Below are 21,474 nucleotides of genomic sequence, written 5' to 3'. Positions count from 1 at the left end.
AAAAAATGCCCCCATTTTTAAATTATATTATTTGAAATTATATTATTCTGTCAAGGGCAAGTCATGTAGTGAGTTCATAGTACATTTAGTACTATTTATGCTTGCAGATATAAAGATAAGATCATTTGACCATTTCGTAACTTCATGATATTAACAACATAATAACTTTCAGTAATGAAGCAGGTTCTTAAAAACGTACAAACCTAGCTAGCCCTAACCGGTTTGGTTCAGTGGATAGCGCGTCAACCTGCGGACTGAAAGGTCCCAGGCTTGATTCCAGTCAAGGGCATGTACCTTGGTTGCCAGCACATCCCCAGTAGGAGGTGTGCAGGAGGCAAATGATCGATGTTTCTCTATCATCGATGTTTCTAACTCTCCATTCCTCTCCCTTCCTCTCTGTAAAAAAATCAATAAAATATATATATTTTTTAAAAAGGTACAAACTTTGGAATTCTCAAAACTCAATTCCAAAGGTAGTTTATTTCATAAAACATTTTATCACATGAGAAAAATAGCTCTGAGGCTAAAATGTCCTCAAAGAGGCCAAATGTGCTACTTCAAAATTAGCCAAAGCAGTCTAAACATATGTTTATAACTTCTCTATTTCACAACTTCCTCCTGAAGTAACTACTGTTGGAGCATAGATTTCTTCAGGCCTTGGGAAAAGCTCACTGACTCCAACTGTCCTCAATGGATACTAGACTGTGATGGGTGAAAAGGATTACCATTCCCATGCAGAAGAACAAATACTGTTTCTCTCCCTCATACCTTGCAGGCGAAAACTAAAAGTTTCTTCATCATGATCTCAACTGAGATGACCCAGCCTTCTAATACATTCCCCACCACCCCAGAGGAAAGAAACCCCTCTTAATTTGTCACCACTTGATAAATCATTGACTTAAGAAAATACTGTATCTGGTGATAAAAATTCATAAAGTAGCAAAAATGTATCAGATCACTTCAAATATACCCTTGGAAGGTGTGGCAGAAATTTTCAAAATTCCTCTAAAGCAATGGTTCTTAACACTGGGTGAATATTACAACTACATCAAGAACTTTTGTAAAACAGCAATGCCTGACGTACCATTCACAAGGAGGCCAATATAGCTATCAGGTAGTTTGTTTTTTTTAAAAGCTCCCAGGAAATTCTATTAGGAATCTATGAGCTGAAAACCACTGTTCCTCTTGGGATCAGGAGGAATAATCCATACAGTAAAAGTATAAAAATAAACATGTCAATAATTAATATCAATATCATGATAACAGTACCAAGGAGATTTCCACTATGTGTCAGAGTTTAATGAAAACACTACAAAATCTAAAGAAAATATGATAGCCATAACCGGTTTGGCTCAGTGTAAAGAGCGTCGGCCTGTGGACTGAAGGGTCCCGGGTTCTATTCCAGTCAAGGGCATGTACCTTGGTTGTGGGCACATCCCCAGTAGGGGGTGTGCAGGAGGCAGCTGATCGATGTTTCTCTCTCGTCGATGTTTCTAACTCTCTATCCCTCTTCCTTCCTCTCTGTAAAAAAATCAATAAAATATATTTTAAAAAAATAAAATAAAATAAAGAAAATATGATAAAGTGGCAATCATTGGCAAAGGAAGACCTAAATAACAAAATAGGTATTCCTTATTATTCTCTTAGTTCCCATATTAAATACTATACAACAGAACTGTGTGAACAGGACTTTCAGAAGAAAATTAATAGGAAAAAAGGACCAAAATTAAAAGAGACAAAAGAAGTGAACAATAAAAAATGAACCAAAAAGTAATCACCGTAGAAACAGTATGAGAAAAGAAAATGAAAAATGTTAAAATGAAGAAGGTCCACACAATACCAAGAACAAGTTTCAAAAAGACACCTACACTCTGACATTTATAACCTCTTTGAAAAAAATTTAAGTCCTATTAGCTCTTATTAAAAGAGAAAAGCAAGACTGAAATTCTAAATTAAGAAATTTACAGGGGCCGAAGCCGGTTTGGCTCAGTGGATGGAGCGTCGGCCTGCGGACTGAAAGGTCCCGGGTTTGATTCCGGTCAAGGGCGTGTACCTGGGTTGCGGGCACATCCCCAGTAGGAGATGTGCAGGAGGCAGCTGATCGATGTTTTTCTCTCATCGATGTTTCCAACTCTCTATCTCTCTCCCTTCCTCTCTGTAAAAAATCAATAACATATATTAAAAAATAAAAAAGAAATTTACAGGGAATTTAGTTTCAAGCACTATTTCCTGCTTGTTAGTCAATCTAATTAAAGAAAGCATTAAACACACAAGAAAAGTAACAATACTTTAAAGAAAACTAATGGCAAAATCTGAAGATGAAATAAAAAATACACACACACACAAAAAGAACAAAGTAGAAGGGATCTTAATACCAGATACCAAGTTATACTACAAAGCCACTGTTCTCAAAACGGCCTGATACTGGCACAAGAACAGACATACAGACCAATGGAATAGAATAAGGAACCCAGAAATCGACCTAAACCACTATGCTCAATTAATATTTGACAAAGGAGGCAAGAGCATACAATGGAATCAAGACAGTCTCTTCAATAAATGGTGCTGGGAAAATTGGACAGATACATGCAAACAAATGAAACTACACCACCAACTTACACCATACACAAAAATAAACTCAAAATGGATAAAGGACTTAAATGTACAACGAGAAACCATAAAAATACTAGAGGAATCCAAAGGCAACAAAATCTCAGATATATGCCCAAGCAGTATCTTCACCAATACAGCTCCTAGGGCAGTGGTCCACGAGCCACATGCGGCTCTTTGGCCCTTTGAGTGTGGCTCTTCCACAAAATACCACGTGTGGGCACGCATGTACAGTGCGATTGAAACTTCGTGGCCCATGCGCAGAAGTTGGTATTTTGTGGAAGAGCCACACTCAAGGGGCCAAAGAACCGCATGTGGCTCGTGAGCCGCAGTTTGCCGACCACTGTCTAGGGCAGTGATGGCGAACCAATGACACACGTGTCACCTACTCATTTTTTGGTTGATTTTTCTTTGTTAAATAGCAATTAAATATATAAAATAAATATCAAAAATATCTATCTTTGTTTTACTATGGTTGGAAATATCAAAAAATTTCTATATGTGACACGGCACCAGAGTTAAGTTACGGTTTTTCAAAATGCTGACATGCCGAGTTCAAAAGGTTCACCACCACTGGTCTAGGACAATGGAAACTAAAGAGAAAATAAACAAATGGGACTACATCAAAATAAAAAGCTTCTGCACAGCAAAAGAAACCATCAACAAAACAACAAGAAAGCCCACTGCATGGGAGAACATATTTGCCAATGTTATCTCCGATAAGGATTTAATCTCCAACATTTACAGGGAAGTCATACAACTTAACAAAAGGAAGATAAACAACCCAATCAAAAAATGGGCAATGGACTTAAATACATACTTTTCGAAAGAGGACATACAGAAGGCCAAGAGACATATGAAAACATGATCAAGGTCACTAATCATCCGAGAGATGCAAATAAAAAGGGCCATGAGATACCATCTCACACCTGTCAGAATGGCTATCATCAACAAATCAACAAATGACAATTGCTGGGAAGGATGCAGAGAAAAAGGAACCCTCCTGCACTGCTGGTGGGAATGCAGACTGGTGCAGCCACTGTGGAAAACAGTATGGAATTTCCACAAAAAGTTAAAAATGGAACTCCCATTTGACCCAATGATCCCACTTCTAGGAATATATCCCAAGAAACTAGAAGCACCAATCAGAAAGGATATATGCACCCCTATGTTCATAGCAGCACAATTTACAATAGCTAACATCTGGAAACAGCCTAAATGCCCATCAGCAGATGAGTGGATTAAAAAGCTGGTCCATCTACACAATGGAATTTTATGCTGCTATAAAAAGGAACTCCTACCATTTGCAACAGCACAGATGGACCTAGAGAGCATTATGCTAAGCAAAATAAGTCAGTTGGAGAAAGATAAATATCACATGATCTCACTCATTTGTGGAATATAATAAACAACATAAACTGATGAACAAAAACAGATCCTGAAACAGTGAAGCATCAATGAGACCGTCAAACCTCAGAGGGAAGGCAGGGGAAGGTGGGGTTAAAGGGGAGAGATCAACCAAAGAACTTGTATACATGCATATAAGCATAACCAATGGACACAGACACCAGGGGGGTGAGGGCATGAGGGGGGGTTGGGGTAGGGGAGGTAATGGGGCGATAAGGACACATATGTAATGCCTTAATCAATAAAGAAAAAAAAACATACAAAAAAATTGATAAAATCAAAGACTACGTCGGGGGGGGAGACTTCTGTTGGATCTAAGACCAAAATAAAGTAAGAAATGTAATTTTTAAAAAAGATTGGTGGCCTTGGCCGATGTTGCTCAGTGGTTGGAGTGTGGGCACAAGAACTAAATGATCACAGGTTCCATTCTGGTCAAGGGCGCATACCTTGGAAGCAGACTCCATCCCTGGCCCCATTCTGTGTGTGTGTAAGGAGGCAACCAACCAATATGTCTCTTTCACATGGATGTTTCTTTCGCTCTCTGTCTCTCACCTTCCCTTCCATTTTCTTAAAAAAAAAAAAAAGAAAAATCAATGGAAAAATATCCTCAGGTGAGGATTAACAACAACAAAAGAAATGATACTGGTGAATGATCTCACTGAAAAATGACAAGTGGTGGTGAGCAGTGAATGTGTCAGGTGAAGCTTAAGGCATGCCTCCATAATGAGATTTGACTCTTGCTTATTTCACACTTCATACAATATTGATAAGATAGGGCAGTGGTCGGCAAACGGCTCGCGAGCCACATGCGGCTCTTTGGCCCCTTGTGTGTGGCTCTTCCACAAAATACCACATGTGGGCACACATGTACAGTGCGATTGAAACTTCGTGGCCCATGTGTAGAAGTCAGTATTTTGTGGAAGAGCCACATTCAAGGGGCCAAAGAGCCGCATGTGGCTCGCGAGTCGCAGTTTGCCGACCACTGAGATTCATGCAAGAGTAGGCCTTTCTTCCCCCGACTGCCGGCGCCACTTCCCTCTGGCACCCAGGACCTAGGCTTCCCTCTGGCCACCGGCAGGCAGGCTGGACCCAAGCTTCCCTCGCAGCCCCGGCTTTGTCAGAAAGGTCATCCGGTCTAATTAGCATATTATGCCTTTATTATAGATATTATAGATAAGAAACATAACACATCAATTTTTACTTAGCATGAAAGGCGCACCGCCCGCCTCTCGGGGCGGTGCGGGGGGAGGAGTCTGACCGCCCGGCTCTGAGATCCCTCCGCACCCGCGGTAGGGCCTGGCCTCCCCAGAGCGGGTCCGAGTGTCCGGACCGGCTGCGTGGTGGCCGGCGGCGGGCCGAGGGGTGGGGCCGGGCGGCGACCGACCGCGGGGGAGGTCATAGGAGCGGAAGGCCTCACCGCCTGGCTCTTTCCTCCCTTCCCCCGTGGTCGGCTGCTGCTTGCCCACGCTGGGGCCAGGGGTGCATGCGGCCCTCGGGGCCCGGTCGGGGGGGCCGGGACCTGCGTGGGCCGGCCGCCGGGCCCCATGGGGGGGGGGGGCGGCATTGGCTCCCCGGCCCATGGCTGCCACCCGCCTGCTGCCCTCCGGACCGGGCCCAGTGCAGCAGCGGCGGCAGCGGAGTGGGGCGCGTGCCCAGGCTCAGGGAGGCCGCCATGCTGCAGTGCACGGGCCCCATGGGCCGGGCCTGCTCCGAGCGGATGCCGCTCCTCCAGAGCTGGGCCGCTCCACCGGCCGCAGCCCGTTTGCTGGGCCTGTGCCGCCCAGACACGCTGGAGTCCCGGTCTGCCCGCAGGCCAGCTGCGGGTGCTGTGCGGGAGGGCCATCCTGCCTTGTGGTGAGTTCGAGCGGCGGCAGCAGGAGCTGGACAAGGACTGCGCCCTCCATCTTGCCTTGGGTCCTCCATCTTGGGACAGAGCCATGTGCGCCCTCCATCTTGCCTTGGGTCCTCCATTTTGGGATGGTGCCATGTGCTTCCTCACGGGAAGAAGCCACTGCTAGCCACACCCAGGATTTCTCTGGATTAACCAATGATGATCAAGGAAAGTGCACGCCATCACTATGACCACATCCTGTACCGACTCGCGCCTGGCCAATCAGCGGGGCCCACAATGCCCTCACTCCACCCCCCTTTAAAACCCCCTGTCCCATCAGGCCTCTCTCTCTCGGCCACTGGACTTTCCGCTGTGTCGGTGGGTCTGGTGAACGGGGAGCGCAGGCTGGCTTGCATAATAAAGGACTCTTTGCTTTTGCATCGGACTGACTGGCTCCCTGGGGGTCTTGGGAACTTTGAAATCTGGGCACAACAAGCATTACTTTTTCTGGATAACTGTGCCCACTATATATGTGTAGACTTATTGTGCCAGAAGATGTGAAACAAGTGTAAATATGTAATAGGGAAGAACACTATTTCTGATTTAGATTAGTAATGTAAGTATGTATCTTCAATAAAATTTATTCCACAAATCAAACATTTTGTATGACATTTTAAGTGGTGCTATAAGATATATGAAAGACATTATAAGAATGACAAAATAGTCTGGCTGGCATGGCTCAGTGGTTGAGCATCGACCTATGAACCAAGAGGTTCGATTCCCAGTCAGGGCACATGCACAGCTTTCAGGCTCGATCCCCAGTGTGGGGTGTTCAGGAGGCAGCCAATCAATGATTCTCTCTCATCATTGATGTTTCTATCTCTCTCTCCCTCTCCCTTCCTCTCCGAAATCAATTAAAAGATACTTTTTTAAAAAAAAAAGAATGAGAGAAACCAAGATGGCGGCAGAGGTTAACCCCGGAGATTGCTGCCCTCGAACAACCACTTCAGAGATATAACTAAAGGACAGAACGGACATCATCCAAAACCACAGGAAGGCTGGCTGAGTGGAAATTCTACAACTAGGAGGAAAGAGAGTATCATACCCAGACTCAGAGGAGGCGCAGTGCTGAAGTGAAATACTCAGGTGCGGAGTGCGCGCGAGCGAGCTGGCGGCAAGGGCGCAGTTGTTGTTTTCAATCGGGAGGGAGTTTCAGACTCTGAGCTCCAGATCCGGGCGAGTCTCTGGGGACCAAAACTCAAACGGGAGAAGCGGGAGTGTCTGGCTTCTGTCGGAACTCGAAGGCAGCTTTCTCTCCGAGGTTTGCAGCCATTGCTGGGACTCTGAGAGACAGAGCCCCTGGGGAAGGAACTGAGAGCAGCCATAACTGCTTGCTCCGCCTGCCCTGTAGATCCCCGGGGACCCGCCCCGCCCAAGCCCTGCACAGAACCATTTGCCGGATAGCCTCAGGCAAAGGCTAGATTAGCACCGCCCTAGAGATCCAGCACAGAAGCTCTCCCACTGCAGACACAGCTGACTCTCATAGCCAGTTAGCCCGGAGGTCAAATCACCCCCGGTATTGCCGACATCAATCAAGGCTTAAAGGCAACAAGACTGCGCACAAAGACCACTAGGGGGTGTACCAAGAAAGCATGAAAAATGCGGAGACAAAGAAACAGGACAAAACTGTCAATGGAGGATATTGAGTTCAGAACCACACTTTTAAGGTCTCTTAAGAACTGTCTAGCTGCCGATAAACTTAGTAAGGCCCTTGAAAAGACTGGAGAGACCGCCGATAAATGTAGTGAGATCCTCAAGAAATCTAATGAGACCCTCGATGTTGTGATAAAGAACCAACTAGAAATTAGGCATACACGGACTGAAATAAAGAATATTATACAGACACCCAACAGCAGACCAGAGGAGCGCAAGAATCAAGTCAAAGATTCGAAATGCGAAGAAGCAAAAAACACCCAACTGGAAAAGCAAAATGAAAAAAGAATCCGAAAATACGAAGATAGTGTAAGGAGCCTCTGGGACAGCTTCAAGCGTACCAACATCAGAATTATAGGGGTGCCAGAAGATGAGAGAGAGCAAGATATTGAAAACCTATTTAAAGAAATAATGACAGAAAACTTCCCCCACCTGGTGAAAGAAATAGACCTACAGGTCCAGGAAGCGCAGAGAACCCCAAACAAAAGGAATCCAAAGAGGACCACACCAAGACACATCATAATTAAAATGCCAAGAGCAAAAGACAAAGAGATAATCTTAAAAGCAGCAAGAGAAAGAAACCGAGTTACCTACAAGGGAATACCCATACGACTGTCAGCTGATTTCTCAACAGAAACTTTGCAGGCCAGAAGGGAATGGCAAGAAATATTCAAAGTGATGAATACCAAGAACCTACAACCAAGATTACTTTATCCAGCAAAGCTATCATTCAGAACTGAAGGTCAGATAAAGAGCTTCACAGATAAGGAAAAGCTAAAGGAGTTCATCACCACCAAACCAGTATTATATGAAATGCTGAAAGGTATCCTTTAAGAAGAGGAAGAAGAAAAAAAAGGTAAAGATTCAAATTATGGACAACAAATATGCATCTATCAACAAGTGAATCTAAGAATCAAGTGAATAAATAATCTGGTGATCATAATAGAATCAGGGACATAGGAAGGGAATGGACTGACTATTCTTGGGGGGGAAAAGGGTGTGGGAGATGTGGAAAGAGACTGGACAAAAATCGTGCACCTATGGATGAGGACAGTGGATGGGGAGTGAGGGAGGAGGGTGGGGCGGGAGCTGGGAGGAGGGGAGTTATGGGGGGGGAAAAAAAAGAGGAACAAATGTAATAATCTGAACAATAAAGATTTAATTTAAAAAAAAAAAGAATGCGAAAATATAATATACCAAAAACATGAAACCATTAAATAAATGGCTTATTTTCTACAAAAGATACAAAAATGGACAATAGAAAAACCACCGGCAAAGATGGGAAAGCTCACCAACTATAAATTTAAGGACAATAAATTAGCACAGCCCGTCAATCAAAATCTAATCCAGGACAATTGTAAAAATAGAAAACTACAAAATCATCTCCTTAAAAAATATAGATGTAGAAAATCTTGAAATATTAACAAATCCATCTAAAAGTACAACTAAAAGAACAATGTACCAAAATTAAGGTTATCCCTACTGGAAAGATGCTTCAGAATCGTTTATATAAAATTAAGAGAAATTTTTACCATTATAGTAATAAATGTTAAAAATAACAATAAAGAAGATTTAAAATGGCAGCAGAGCAAGTGGATGCTACACAAACACGCTCCTAGGACCAAACTGGAATTACAAGTAAATTACAAAAAAACCATCCTGAATAATCAACTGAAGACTAGCTGGAGAGAACCCTGATAACCAAAGATAGAAAGAGGAGGACCACAAGGCAACTGGTAGGAAGGGTAAAAAGTGCAAAAGGGCTGGCCAGTTCCCAAAGACAGCTGCTTAAGTCCCAGGGTCTAATCCACAAGGTGGGCCTCCCAGCAGAAAGCACCAAAACTGGGAAAGGTGCCCACATAACATTTGGCTGTAAAAACTAGCAGGGATGCTATCAGCCAGGGAGAGATGACTGGAAATGCTGGCACTCTTTTAAAAGGTCAACGCACAAAATTTCATGTGCAACCACTCACCTTGGGCTTTGGCAAAGGGAAGGGAAGGGTGGATTGGAGCTGTGTGAGCAGAAGGCAGGGTTGGGCCTCTGGGGTTAGAGTTCGTAAGGCAGATAACCTGTTTTCCTGTGCTAAGTCATTACCTTATGCTGCAGAGAACATCTTTCTGCCTGACATTTATAGAACACTTCACCCCAAAGCTGCAGAATATACATTCTTCTCAAGTGCATATGGGTCATTCTCAAGGGCAGACCACATGTTAGGACAGAAAACAAATCTCCACAAGACTGAAATCCTATCAAGCATCTTCTCAGATCGCAACGAAATGAAATTAGAAATTAATTACAGTAAAAGCACCCAAAAACATCCAAACACATGGAGGCTAAATACCATGTTATTAAACAACTAATGGATTACCACCGAGATCAAGAAAGAATTCAAAAACTTCCTGTGAAAAAATGAAAACACACAACCCCAAATCTCTGGGACACAGCAAAAACAGTCCTGAGAGGGAAGTTCATAGCACTACAGGACTATGTAAAATAACAAGAAAAATTAATAATAAACTATTTAACCCTACAACTTAAAGAATTAGAAAGAGAAGAACAATAAAAGCCCAGAGTAACTAGCAGGAACTAAGTAATAATGACTAGAGAAGAAATAAATGACATAGAGACTAAAAATAATAGTAATAATAATATAAAAACATTAATAAAACCAAGAGTTGGTTCTATGAAAAGATAAAAAAGATTGATCAACTGTTAGCCAGACTCAGCAAGAAACAGAGGACCCAAATAAATAAAATCAGAAATGAAAGTGGTGTGAAGTAACAACTGACACCACAGAAATACAAACGATTATAAATATTTTTCCATGTATAAGACGCCCCCCCCCCTCCCAACCCAAAATAAAGAAATCAATATTTTAAGCATTTTGCTGGTTTTCCTCTTAAGGCCTTCTTCTTTTTTGGCATCTTAAGGAGTTGTTCTTCCTGTTTTCTCCACTATCTGATCATAGACTCAGTGGGAAGAGGTCCAAATTGTTTCTGCGGTTCTGTTTCCACGCTCTTTTGCATAGCTGATTACATTCAATTTGAATTTTGCAGAGTAAGACAATCGCTTACCAGTATTTATCTTTTTATTTTTTGACATCTTTATTGGCTCAGAATGCTCTGGTCCCTGTTGCATCTGCCCACTCTCTACCTCGATCTCAAATTACAGCATCAGCTGAAGTCAGTAACAATAAGACTCATGAGGAAGAAGCCTCTCTGACAAGATATGGGCAGATACACACCTGCACGACTCCCTCCTCGGCTGACTTCCGTGTATAAGACACCCCTCGATTTTCAGTCTAACGATTTTAGAAAAAAATAGGGTCTTATACACAAAAAAATACAGCACTATGAACGACTATACGGTATACCAAAAAACTGGACAATGTGGATGAAATGGACAAATTCCTAGAAAAATAAAATCTCCCAAAACTGGATCAGGAGGAATGAGAAAACCTGAGTAAGCCAGTAACAACTGAGGAAATAGAAGCAGTAAACAAAAGCCCGGGTCTGGATGGCTTCACAGGGAAGTCTACCAAACATTCAAAGACGAACATCTATACTCCTCGACCTATTAAAAAAAATCCAAGAGGAAGGAACACGTCCAATCTCTTTTTATGAGGCCAGCATTAACCTAATTCCAAAACCAGATAAAGACACTACAAAGAAAGAGAATTACAGGCCAATAACCCTGATGAACACTAATGCTAAAGTCCGTAACAAAATATTAGCAAGCCCAGCAGGCATAACTCAATGGCTGAGCATTGACCCATGAACCAGGACGTCACAGTTCGATTCCCAGTCAGGGCACATGCCTGGGTTGCAGGCTTGATCCCCAGTGTGGGGTGTGCAGGAGGCAGCCAATCAATGATTCTCTCTCATCATTGATGTTTCTTTCTCTTCCACTCCCCTCCTCTCAGAAATCAATACAAATATATTTTAAAAAATATCTGCAAATCGGATCCAGCAATATATTAAAAAGATCATACACCATGGCCAAGTGGGATTTATTCCAGGGATACAAAGCTGGTACAATATTCACAAATCCATAAATGTGATACACCTCACATAAACAAACTAAAAGAAAAGAACCACATGATCATATCAATAGATGCAGAAAAAGCACTCTACAAAATTCAACACCCATTTTTGATAAAAACTCTCAGCAAAGTGGGAATTCAGAGGGAGCCTATCTCAACATAACAAAGGCCATAAATGACAAACCTTCAGCCAGAATCATACTCAATAGGCAAAAACTAAAACCATTTCCCCTAAGAACAGGAACAAGACAGGGATGCTCACTTTCACCACTCTTATTCAACATAGTACTAGAATTCCTACCCACAGCTATCAAACAAGAAGAAGAAATAAAAGACATCCAAATGGAAAAGGAGGAAGTAAAACTCTCATTATTCGTAGATATTGTACATAGAAAACTCTAAAGCTACACCAAAAAAATACTAGATTTAATAAATGAATTTGGTAATGTAGCGGGATACAAAATCAACACCCAAAAACCGAAGGCTTTTTTACTACAACAATAATGAATTCTCAGAAAGAGAAACTAAACAAATAATCCCATTTATGATTTAAAAAAAAAAAATTAAGATAATGAGGAAGAAACTTAACCAAAGAGGTAAAAAAAGACTTGTACCTGGAAGAGTACAGGATGTTTATATGGAGTTAAGCCTCATACTGACCTGTGGCAGAGCCACAAACAAGTCCCAGCTTGGAGGACAGAGCCCTCTTAGCATAAATAAACTTACCCTTATAGCGCTCCCTAGTTCCTTCCTAGGTAATGGGCTGTGGGAGGTGCAGCAAGTGCTGCCAAAACAAGGTGAAACTCACAAGAACATTATAAACATTATATACCCTTGTTCTGCTTTGTGTGTTCTGACTATAAAATAAAGCTTCAACTAGCAGGCTTGGCACTGTCTCTCCATCAGAGAAGCAGCATTCCACCCAGCCCCAGCTGTATTCTCTTGTCTGTCTTCTTTAATCCCTCACCGCCCCTCCTCAGGCTCACCGAACCTGCCAGGGCTGGATGCGGCACAGACATTGAAAAAGAGATAGAAGTAAATATAAGCAAATGGAAGACTATACCGTGTTCATGGATTGGTAGAATTAACATCATTAAAAAGTCCATACTACCCAAAGTCAGAGATTCAATGCAAACCCTCATATTTCACAGATCTAGAACAAATACTCCAAAAAATTATATGGAACCAAAAAAGACCCCAAATAGCTGCAGAAATCTTGAGAAAGAAGAACAAATTGGAGGACTCATAATACCAGATATCAAGTTATACTACAAACCCGACATAATCGAAACAGCCTGGAACTGGAAGAAGAACAGAACAGAAACCCCAGCAATCGACCCAAGCCATTACACTCAATTAGTATTTGACAAAGGAGGCAAGAACATACAATGGGACCAAGACAGTCTCTTCAATGAATGGTGCTGGGAAAATTGGACAAGTCCATGCAAAAAGTGAAATTAGATGCCCCAACAAAAGAATAAACTCAAAATGTATAAGAGTTAAATTTAAGTTGTGAAATCATAAAAATCTTAGAAACCATAGGCAGCAAAATCTCAGACATTTCTCATAGCAATATGTTTACCAATACATCTCCTAGGGCAGCGGTTCTCAACCTGTGGGTCGAATGAGCCTTTCACAGGGGTCGCTTAAGACCATCCTACATATCAGATAGTTACATTACGATTCATAACAGTAGCAACATTACAGTTATGAAGTAGCAACGAAAATAATTTTATGGTTGGGTCACAACATGAGGAACTGTATTTAAAGGGCCAGAAGGTTGAGAACCAGTGTCCTAGGGCAAAGGAAACTAAGGAGAAAATAAACAAATAGGACTACATGAAAATAGAAAGCTACAGAGCAAAAGAAACCATCAACAAAAAGAAAAGGAGAGCCCACTGTATGGGAGAACATATTTGGCAATGATACATCTGAAGAAAAGGTTAATATCCAAAATATATAAGGAACTCATACAACTTAACAAAAGGAAGACAAACAATCCAATTAAAAAATGTACAAAGGACCTAAATAGACATTTCCCCAAAGTGGACATACAAATGGCTAAAAGACATGTGAAAAAATGCTCAAAGTTACCGATCATCAGAGAAATACAAATTAAAACAACAATGAGCCCTGGCTGGTTTGGCTCAGTGGATAGAGCGTCGGCCTGCGGACTGAAGGGTCCCAGGTTCGATTCCGGCCAAGGGCATATGCTTTGGTTGCAGGCACATCCCCAGTGGGGGGGGGGGGGGGGGCGGGGAGGGGGGGTGCAGGAGGCAGCTGATCAATGTTTCTCTCTCATCTGTGTTTCTGACTCTGTCCTTCTCCCTCCTCTCTGTAAAAGATCAATAAAATATATTTTAAAAAAAATAAAACAATTAGGTATCACCTCAAACCTGTCAGAATGGCTACCATCAACAAATCAACAAATAACCAATGCTGACGAGGATGTGGAGAAAAGGGACCCCTCGTACAGTACTGGTGGGAATGCAGACTGGTACAGCCATTATGGAGCTTAAAAAATTAAATATGGAACTGCCATTTGACCCAGTGATCCCACTTCTAGAAATAGATACTAAGAAATCTGACACACCAATCAGACAGAATATATGCATCCCTATGTTCATAGCAGCACAATTTACAATAGCTAAGATCTGGAAAAAGCCCAAGTGCCCATCTGTAGATGAGTGGATAAAAATGTTGTGGTATACAATGTTTATACCATGGAATACTAGTACTATGCAGCCATAAAAAAAGAGGGATCTCTTACCCTTTGAGACTGCATGGAGGGACCTGGAGAGTATTATGCTAAGAGAAATAATCCACTCAGAGAAAGACAAGTATCACATGATCTCACTCATACATGGAATCTAATGAACAAAATAGATCCAGAGACATCGAATCACAGAACAGATTGTGGAATCTCAGAGGGAAGGCGGGGGAGGGTGGGTGAGTGGGAAATGATCAACCAAAGAACTTGTATGCATATATGCATAACCCATGCACACAGACAATAGGATGGTGAAGACCTGGGTGTGGGTCGGGGCTGGTAGAGGTGTCAATGGGAGAAAAAAGGGACATACATAATACTTTCAACAATAAAGATTTTTAAAATAAATAAATAACAGCAAAATATAGAAGCCTTTCCTTATATTAAAAATTCTAAACGAACAGAATAGGGAAGGGGAAGAAATATCCAAGTTAATTACAACACTATACAAAGGACTAGTTCTTTCAGTTGTGTTTAAATTCTGTAACTTGATCATTAAAATCCCTCGGTCTTATCTTACCTTTGGAACCAAAAGCAAAATCCCCTGAATTGCTGGAAGCCAAGTCTGCAAATGACAGTCCTGTGTTGTTTCCAAATCCAAATGAAATCGTTTTGCTTTCCACTGGCAAAAGGAAAAGAGAATTTAATATTTCATTTAATAAACATCAAAGTTTTATTGAGGACCCAATGACAGTAAGGTCTTTAGTACTCGGGGGCTTGGGTTGGGTATGAAGCATTTATCTTATGGTTATTCCTCTGAAAAAAATTATAAGAGTCAGCCAATTCTGAGCTTATTCGGTATTTCTAAAGGTACAAGTATTATTTTCAATACCACTATACCAAAAGCATGCCAAATATAATTTTTAATATGTTTTCATTAATTTGAGAGAGGAAGAGCGAAGGAGAAAGAGAAACACCAATCAGCTGCTTCCTGCAGGTCCGCCACTGGGCATCGAGCTGTTGACCTCTTGGTGCACTGGATAATGCTCAACCAACTAAGCCACACCAGCCAGGGCCCAAATATAATTTTTCTTTAAATCAGATATATATATATATACACAAGCCAGATACAAAAGTATACAGTTTGTGCTTTGTACTGTCTTCTATAATCTAAAACATTCATTCAAAGGGAAGATTTTAGGAAATATCTTCATTAAAAATTTCTGTGTTCTCAATTATAAATAACAAGCTCATAAACCCAGATTTTTAAAAAATATTTGGTCATCAGGAATTTTGGGGTCTTGTCTTAATTCTGTCAAAGTGCAGCTGCAGTATCTCTTGAAGTCCTATGCACCTTACCTTCTGCATCTAAAAATGCGATATTAGGTCTGACGTTACCTTCCTCTTGTACCATATTGAGACTCCAAAGTGCCATATTTGTGACTTATTCAGGACTACTTTTGAAAAAATTAGGGTGTTCTGAAAAAATTAGATTGCCCTAGCCAGTTTGGCTTAGTGGATACAGCATCAGCTTGTGGACCAAAGGATCCCGGGTTTGATTCTGGTCAAGAGCACGTTACTTGGTTGCAGGCTCCTCCCCGGCCTAGGCCTTGATTGGGGCATGTGAATGAGACAACCAATCAATGCACTTCTTTCACATCAGTATTTCTCTCTGTCTTTCCCTCTCTCTTCCATTCTCTCTAAAAAATCAATGGAAAAATATTCTCGGGGAGGATTAAAAATAAATACATAAATAAAATTTTTTTAAAAAAAGAAAAAATTAGGTGACAAAGAAAATGTACACATATAAAGCAATACAATGTTAAAAGATTTCCCCCCTCCTAATATCAACTGGAACGAAAAACGGGGAAAAGCATATTAAATATTAATTACTAAAAACAAATAGTTAATTTAAAGAAGTGGTAGAGAAAAAGAAAGACATTTAAGTACAGTTGACTCTTGAACAATTTGTGAAGTCAGGGGCACCAACCTCCAGTAGTCAATAATCCATGTATAACAACGGACGCCCCGAAAACTTAACTACTAATAGTCTACTGTTGTCCAAAGTTGATGACTACATATTTTTATGTTGTATATATTACATACTGTATTCTTACAATAAAGTAAGCTAGAGAAAAGATGTTATTAAGAAAATCATAAGGAAAATACATTTACAGTATTTATTTAAAAAACCCCACATGTAAGTGGACCCATGCAGTTCAATTCAAGCACATGCTGTTCTTGGGTCAACTGTAGTAACATAAATATTTAACTTCCCTACTATAATATTTCTATAATTACTTCATATATACTTAAAACAATTTTAATAAACTTGAGTGACAATATAATTCAAACAATACAGCAGCTCCCCGATATATGTAAATTTGCTATCCATGGTTTCAGTTACCCATGGTCTACCATGGGCCAAAAATATTAAATGGAAAATTTCAGAAATAATTCATAAATTTTAAATTGTGTGCTGTTTTGAATAGTGTGATATAACCTCACACCATCCCATTCCATCTCACATGGGACATGAGTCAGCCAGGCTACATAAAGTGCCCATCTAGCCCTAGCCGGCTTGGCTCAGTGGATAGAGCATCAGCCTGCGGACTGAAGGGTTCCAGGTTCGATTCCGGCCAAGGGCACCTGCTAGAGTTGCGGGCTCGTTCCCCAGTAGGGGGTGTGCAGGAGGCAGCCAGTCAATGATTCTCTCTCATCATTGATGTTTCTATCTCTCTCTCCTCCTCCCTTCCTCTCTGAAATCAATAAAGAAATATATATTTTAAAAAAAAAAAAAAAGTGCCCATCCAGTACTCACTTAGTAGCTGTCTTGGTTATCAGAGATAGGGAAAAGAGAGATCACATTAACATAACTTTTATTACAGTATATTGTAATAATTGTTCTATTTTACTATTAGTTACTGTTTTAATCTCTTACTGTAACTAATTTATAAATTGAATTTTATTATAGGTCAATATGTCAGTCCGCAGTTTCTGCATCATCCTTGAATTCAACCAACTGCAGGTAAAAAATATTCAACAACAAAAAACGTTGCTATACTATGTGCTTAGGCCTACTATGATTCCCTCTATATTGAACAAGTATACTTTTTTCCTTGCCATTAGCCCCTAAATCAGGGGTGGGGAAAGTCGGCCCACAGGCCATATAAGGCCCACAAAATAATTTGGTCTAGCCCTCCTAAGGCATTAGGGGTGAGTTAAATGTTTGACCAAATATAGCAGGCTAATTTTAAGGTGATAATTTTGTATGGCCTGAGATTGTTGTTGTAAATATCCAAATGGCTCTCTTAGCAGAAAAAAGGTTCTCAACCCCTGCTAAACAATACAGCAACAACGATTTACAAATTATGTACATTCTATTAGGTATTATAAGTAATCTAGAGAAGATTTAAAGTATGCAAGAGGATGTGTGTAGTTTGTATGGAAACACTATATTTTACATACGGGAATTGAGCATCCACAGATTTTGGTAGGGAACGGAAGGGGATTCTGGAACCATTCCCCCACAGATACCCAGAGATGACTGTGTGTGTGTGTGTGTGTGTGTGTGTGTGTGGGTGTGGGTGTGTATATATATATATATATATATATATATATATATATATATATATATATATGGAGAAAAAGGAGTATATGGGGTTCGGTACTATCTACAGTTTCAGGCTCTTAACATATCCCCTGCAAATAAGGGGGAACTACAAATAAAAATACCATCACAAAGAAAATTTCCATGTAAGCAAACTATCGTCATTTATTCTCGGGTAGTGTCATTTATTCTGAACTCTAACAATAAAAAGGCAGTAATTTCTAATTATTACAACAAATATCTTATGCCCATTTGTATATCACAAAATTTGTTTTAAGACAGGGAGTTTCTAGGATTGGTATATTTTCAAACATACAGGTGTACATTACATAATGTATGCCTAGAAGGTTTTTGTAAACATGTATCAAATTTTACCTTGGCTTGTAGAATCTGCATCATTGTCCTTTCTAGTAGACAAATCTACAGGTTTGTCCACAGTTCCAGAAAAAGTAGATGATGAGCAAATAGATTTGGTTATAAAATCAGGTTCTTCAGATTTGCATAAAAATGGTACAGTCACTTTAGTCCCACCTGTACACACACTGTCAGCCGTGCTAGTTATTTCCTCATTGTGGGATTTCTGCAAAGAAGTAATAAGAAACTGACAAAAAGGATCTTATACCCTACTTTAAAAGAAATCAAGGACTTGGGGTTCCGAACAAAATGGAGTAGCACACTTCACCTTATCTCTCCCATTCCACACTCCATCCTATCTCCCCTAATACCTACAACCAAACTGAATTTACTAGTAAACAGATAAAGCACTTAGAAAAAGCCTGTGAAAGGTGAATGAAAGCAAGAAGATTAAGACTCTAAACCTTCAGGCATAATCTAGTAGTGAGAACCTTGTGAGGGTTTTTCACCCCTCCTCCCAGAGGAGTCCATAAAATTAGAGCTGTCATCCTAGGCAGTGGCTCAGTCAATTGGAGCATCATCCCATACACTAAAAGGTTGCAAATTCGATTCCCAGTCAGGGCACATAACTAGGCTGGGGGTTCAATCCCTGGTGGGGATGAGTACAGGAGGCAACTGATCAATGGTTTTTTTCTCCCTCTTTCATCCTTCCTATCTAAAATCAATGAAAGCATATTGTTGGGTGAAGATTAAAAAAACAAACAAAAAACTGGAGCTGTCAATTGCATAGATGGAAAACGTCCTGAGAAGTTCTAGCTGGTTTGGCTCAGTGGATAGAGCATTGGCCTGGGGACTGAAGGGTCCCGGGTTCAATTCTGGTCAGGGGACAAATACTCTTAAATGGAAACATAGAAGTTCTCAGCAAAGAAACAGAAAGTATAAAAAAAGACTCAAATGGGAATTTTATAATTTTAAAAGAATCTAATGGGAAAATACAGTAACAGAAATTTAAAATCTTATAGGACAACTAGGGGCCCGGTGCACGAAATTCGTGCACTGGGTGTGTGTGTGGGGGGGGGGGGGAGTGTCCCTCAGCCCAGCCTGCCCCCTCTCACATACTGGGAGCCCTCAGGCGTTGACCCCCATCACGCTCCAATCGCAGGATCGGCCCCTTGCCCAGGCCTGACGCCTCTGGCTGAGGCGTCCGGCCCGGGCAGCGGGGACCCACAGCTGCAGCGGCCCCGCGATCGTGGGCTTCGCTTTAGGCCCAGGCAAGGGCCCCTTAGCTCCTGGGACTGCCAGCTTCGACCGTGCCCAGCTCCCATCGCTGGCTCCACCCCTACTTCCTGCTATCACTGGCCAGGGCAGCAAAGGTACATGATTCTCCGATCATGGCTGGGGGGCAGGGCAAAGGCGGCCGCAGGGCCGCCTTTGCCCTGCCCCCCAGCTCTTGGCTCCCCCCTGGGTTTCCGATCACTGTCAGTGGCAGGGGGCTTCTTCCTGCTTTCCCTTTCGCCTCCCTGCATTGTGCCTACATATGCAAATTAACCGCCATCTTGTTGGCAGTTAACTGCCAATCTTAGTTGGCAGTTAACTGCCAATCTTAGTTGGCAGTTAATTTGCATATAGCCCTGATTAGCCAATGAAAAGGGTAGCTCGTACGCCAATTACCATTTTTCTCTTTTATTAGTGTTGATATATAGATGGTGCGCAATATATAGAGGGAATTTTCTTTGAGTTCTTCATAAGGAAAAAGACTGGTTACGAATAATACGATATACTAATTAACTCAAAAGAATGGCACAATGGCACAATGCAATCTCTTAAGTGCTCAAATTGCCAGCCCTCGTTATTTACACATTTTTGTAGCTTGCCCTAGTCCGTTTGCTCAGTGGTTAGTGCATTGGCCCCTCAAACCAAAGGGTCAAGGGTTTGATTCCCGGTACCTCGGTTATGGGCTTGATCCCCAGGGAGATCAGGATGGGTGCAGGAGGCAACAGATCAACGTGTCTCTCTCACATCAATTCTCTCTCTCTCTCTCTCTCTCTCTCTCTCTCTCTCTCTCTCTCTCTCTCTCTCTCTCTCTTGTCTTTCTCTCCTTCCTCTCTTTAAAAAATAAAAAATTAATGGAAAAAATACCTTCAGATGAGGATTAACAAAGAGAAACTGAAAATAACCTTCAATGGATTAATGAATAAACTGTGGTGCATCCACACAATCGAATGCTACCTAGTTATAAATATAATAATGTTAATATAACAAAATAACTTGGACAAATTTCAAGGGCATTATGCCAAGTGGAAAAAAACTGGTATCAAAGCTAACATATGATTCCATTTTTATATAATAAAAGGCTAATATGCAAACCAATCAGAGGAATGACTGGTCGCTATGACACACACTGACCACCAGGGGGCAGGTGCTCAACGCAGGAGCTGCCCTTTGGTGGTCAGTGTGCTCCCACAAGGAGAGCGCCACTCAGCGAGAAGCCGGGCTCACAGCTGGGGAGCACAGCAGCTGTAGTAGGAGCCTCTCTTACCTCTGCAGCAGCACTAAGGATGTCTGACTGCTGGCTTAGGCTTGCTCTCCATCCCCCGAGGGCTCCCAGACTGTGAGAGGGTGCAGGCCAAGCTGAGAGACCCCCCTCCCTACCCCTTACCACAAGTGCACGAATTTCGTGCCCTGGGTCTCTACTTTTTATATGTTAATCTGGAAAAGGCAAAAACAGAAACAGAAAACAGATGAGTAGCCAGAGATTATGGGTTGGAGAGGATTTGCTCAATATCTTGTCTGTGGTGGGAATTACAGAATTCAAGCATGTATAAGAACCCATAGAAAACACACATACACACATATACATACTACAAAAGTGAATTTTACTTAAGTATATAAAGATATTAATGCAAATGAAAAAGGTTATTTTTTAAGATACTGAAACACCAAGGAAAATTCATTCTTATGTTTGTGTCAAATGTCTTAGAGTATTACAGCAATCTACACTAATAAAAGAGAAACATGGTAATTGGCATACGACCACTACCCTTTTCATTGGCTAATCAGCCAGATATGCAAATTAACTGTCAGCCAAGATGGCGGCCGGCAGCCAGGCAGCTTGAAACTAACATGAGGCTTGGTTGCCTCAGTGACGGAGGAAACCAACGTTCCCCGCCTGCGGCTGCAGGCCTCAGAGCAGGCA

The 21,474-nt window shown here is 41.5% G+C and overlaps 1 protein-coding gene across 4 annotated transcripts in view; it reads right to left on the bottom strand.

Annotated features, from left to right (window-relative positions):
- The window catches only part of LOC132230615 (E3 SUMO-protein ligase RanBP2-like), a 96,765-nt gene that overhangs the window by 2,523 nt on the left and 72,768 nt on the right, over positions 1-21,474 (bottom strand). For 3 of the 4 annotated variants that reach the window (XM_059688334.1, XM_059688335.1, XM_059688337.1), the window contains 2 exons: positions 18,300-18,504; positions 14,895-14,996 (listed from right to left, as the gene is read on the bottom strand). In XM_059688334.1, coding sequence (XP_059544317.1) covers positions 14,895-14,996; positions 18,300-18,504 — 307 coding nt within the window. The remainder of the gene's footprint in view (positions 1-14,894; positions 14,997-18,299; positions 18,505-21,474) is intronic. The other variant, XM_059688336.1, reaches the window with a different exon arrangement.

Source organism: Myotis daubentonii, chromosome 3 (assembly GCF_963259705.1).
Source record: "Myotis daubentonii chromosome 3, mMyoDau2.1, whole genome shotgun sequence".
NCBI lineage: Eukaryota > Metazoa > Chordata > Mammalia > Chiroptera > Vespertilionidae > Myotis > Myotis daubentonii.
Note: the sequence above shows the minus strand (reverse complement) of the source record. Positions and strands in the feature narration are given on the sequence as shown.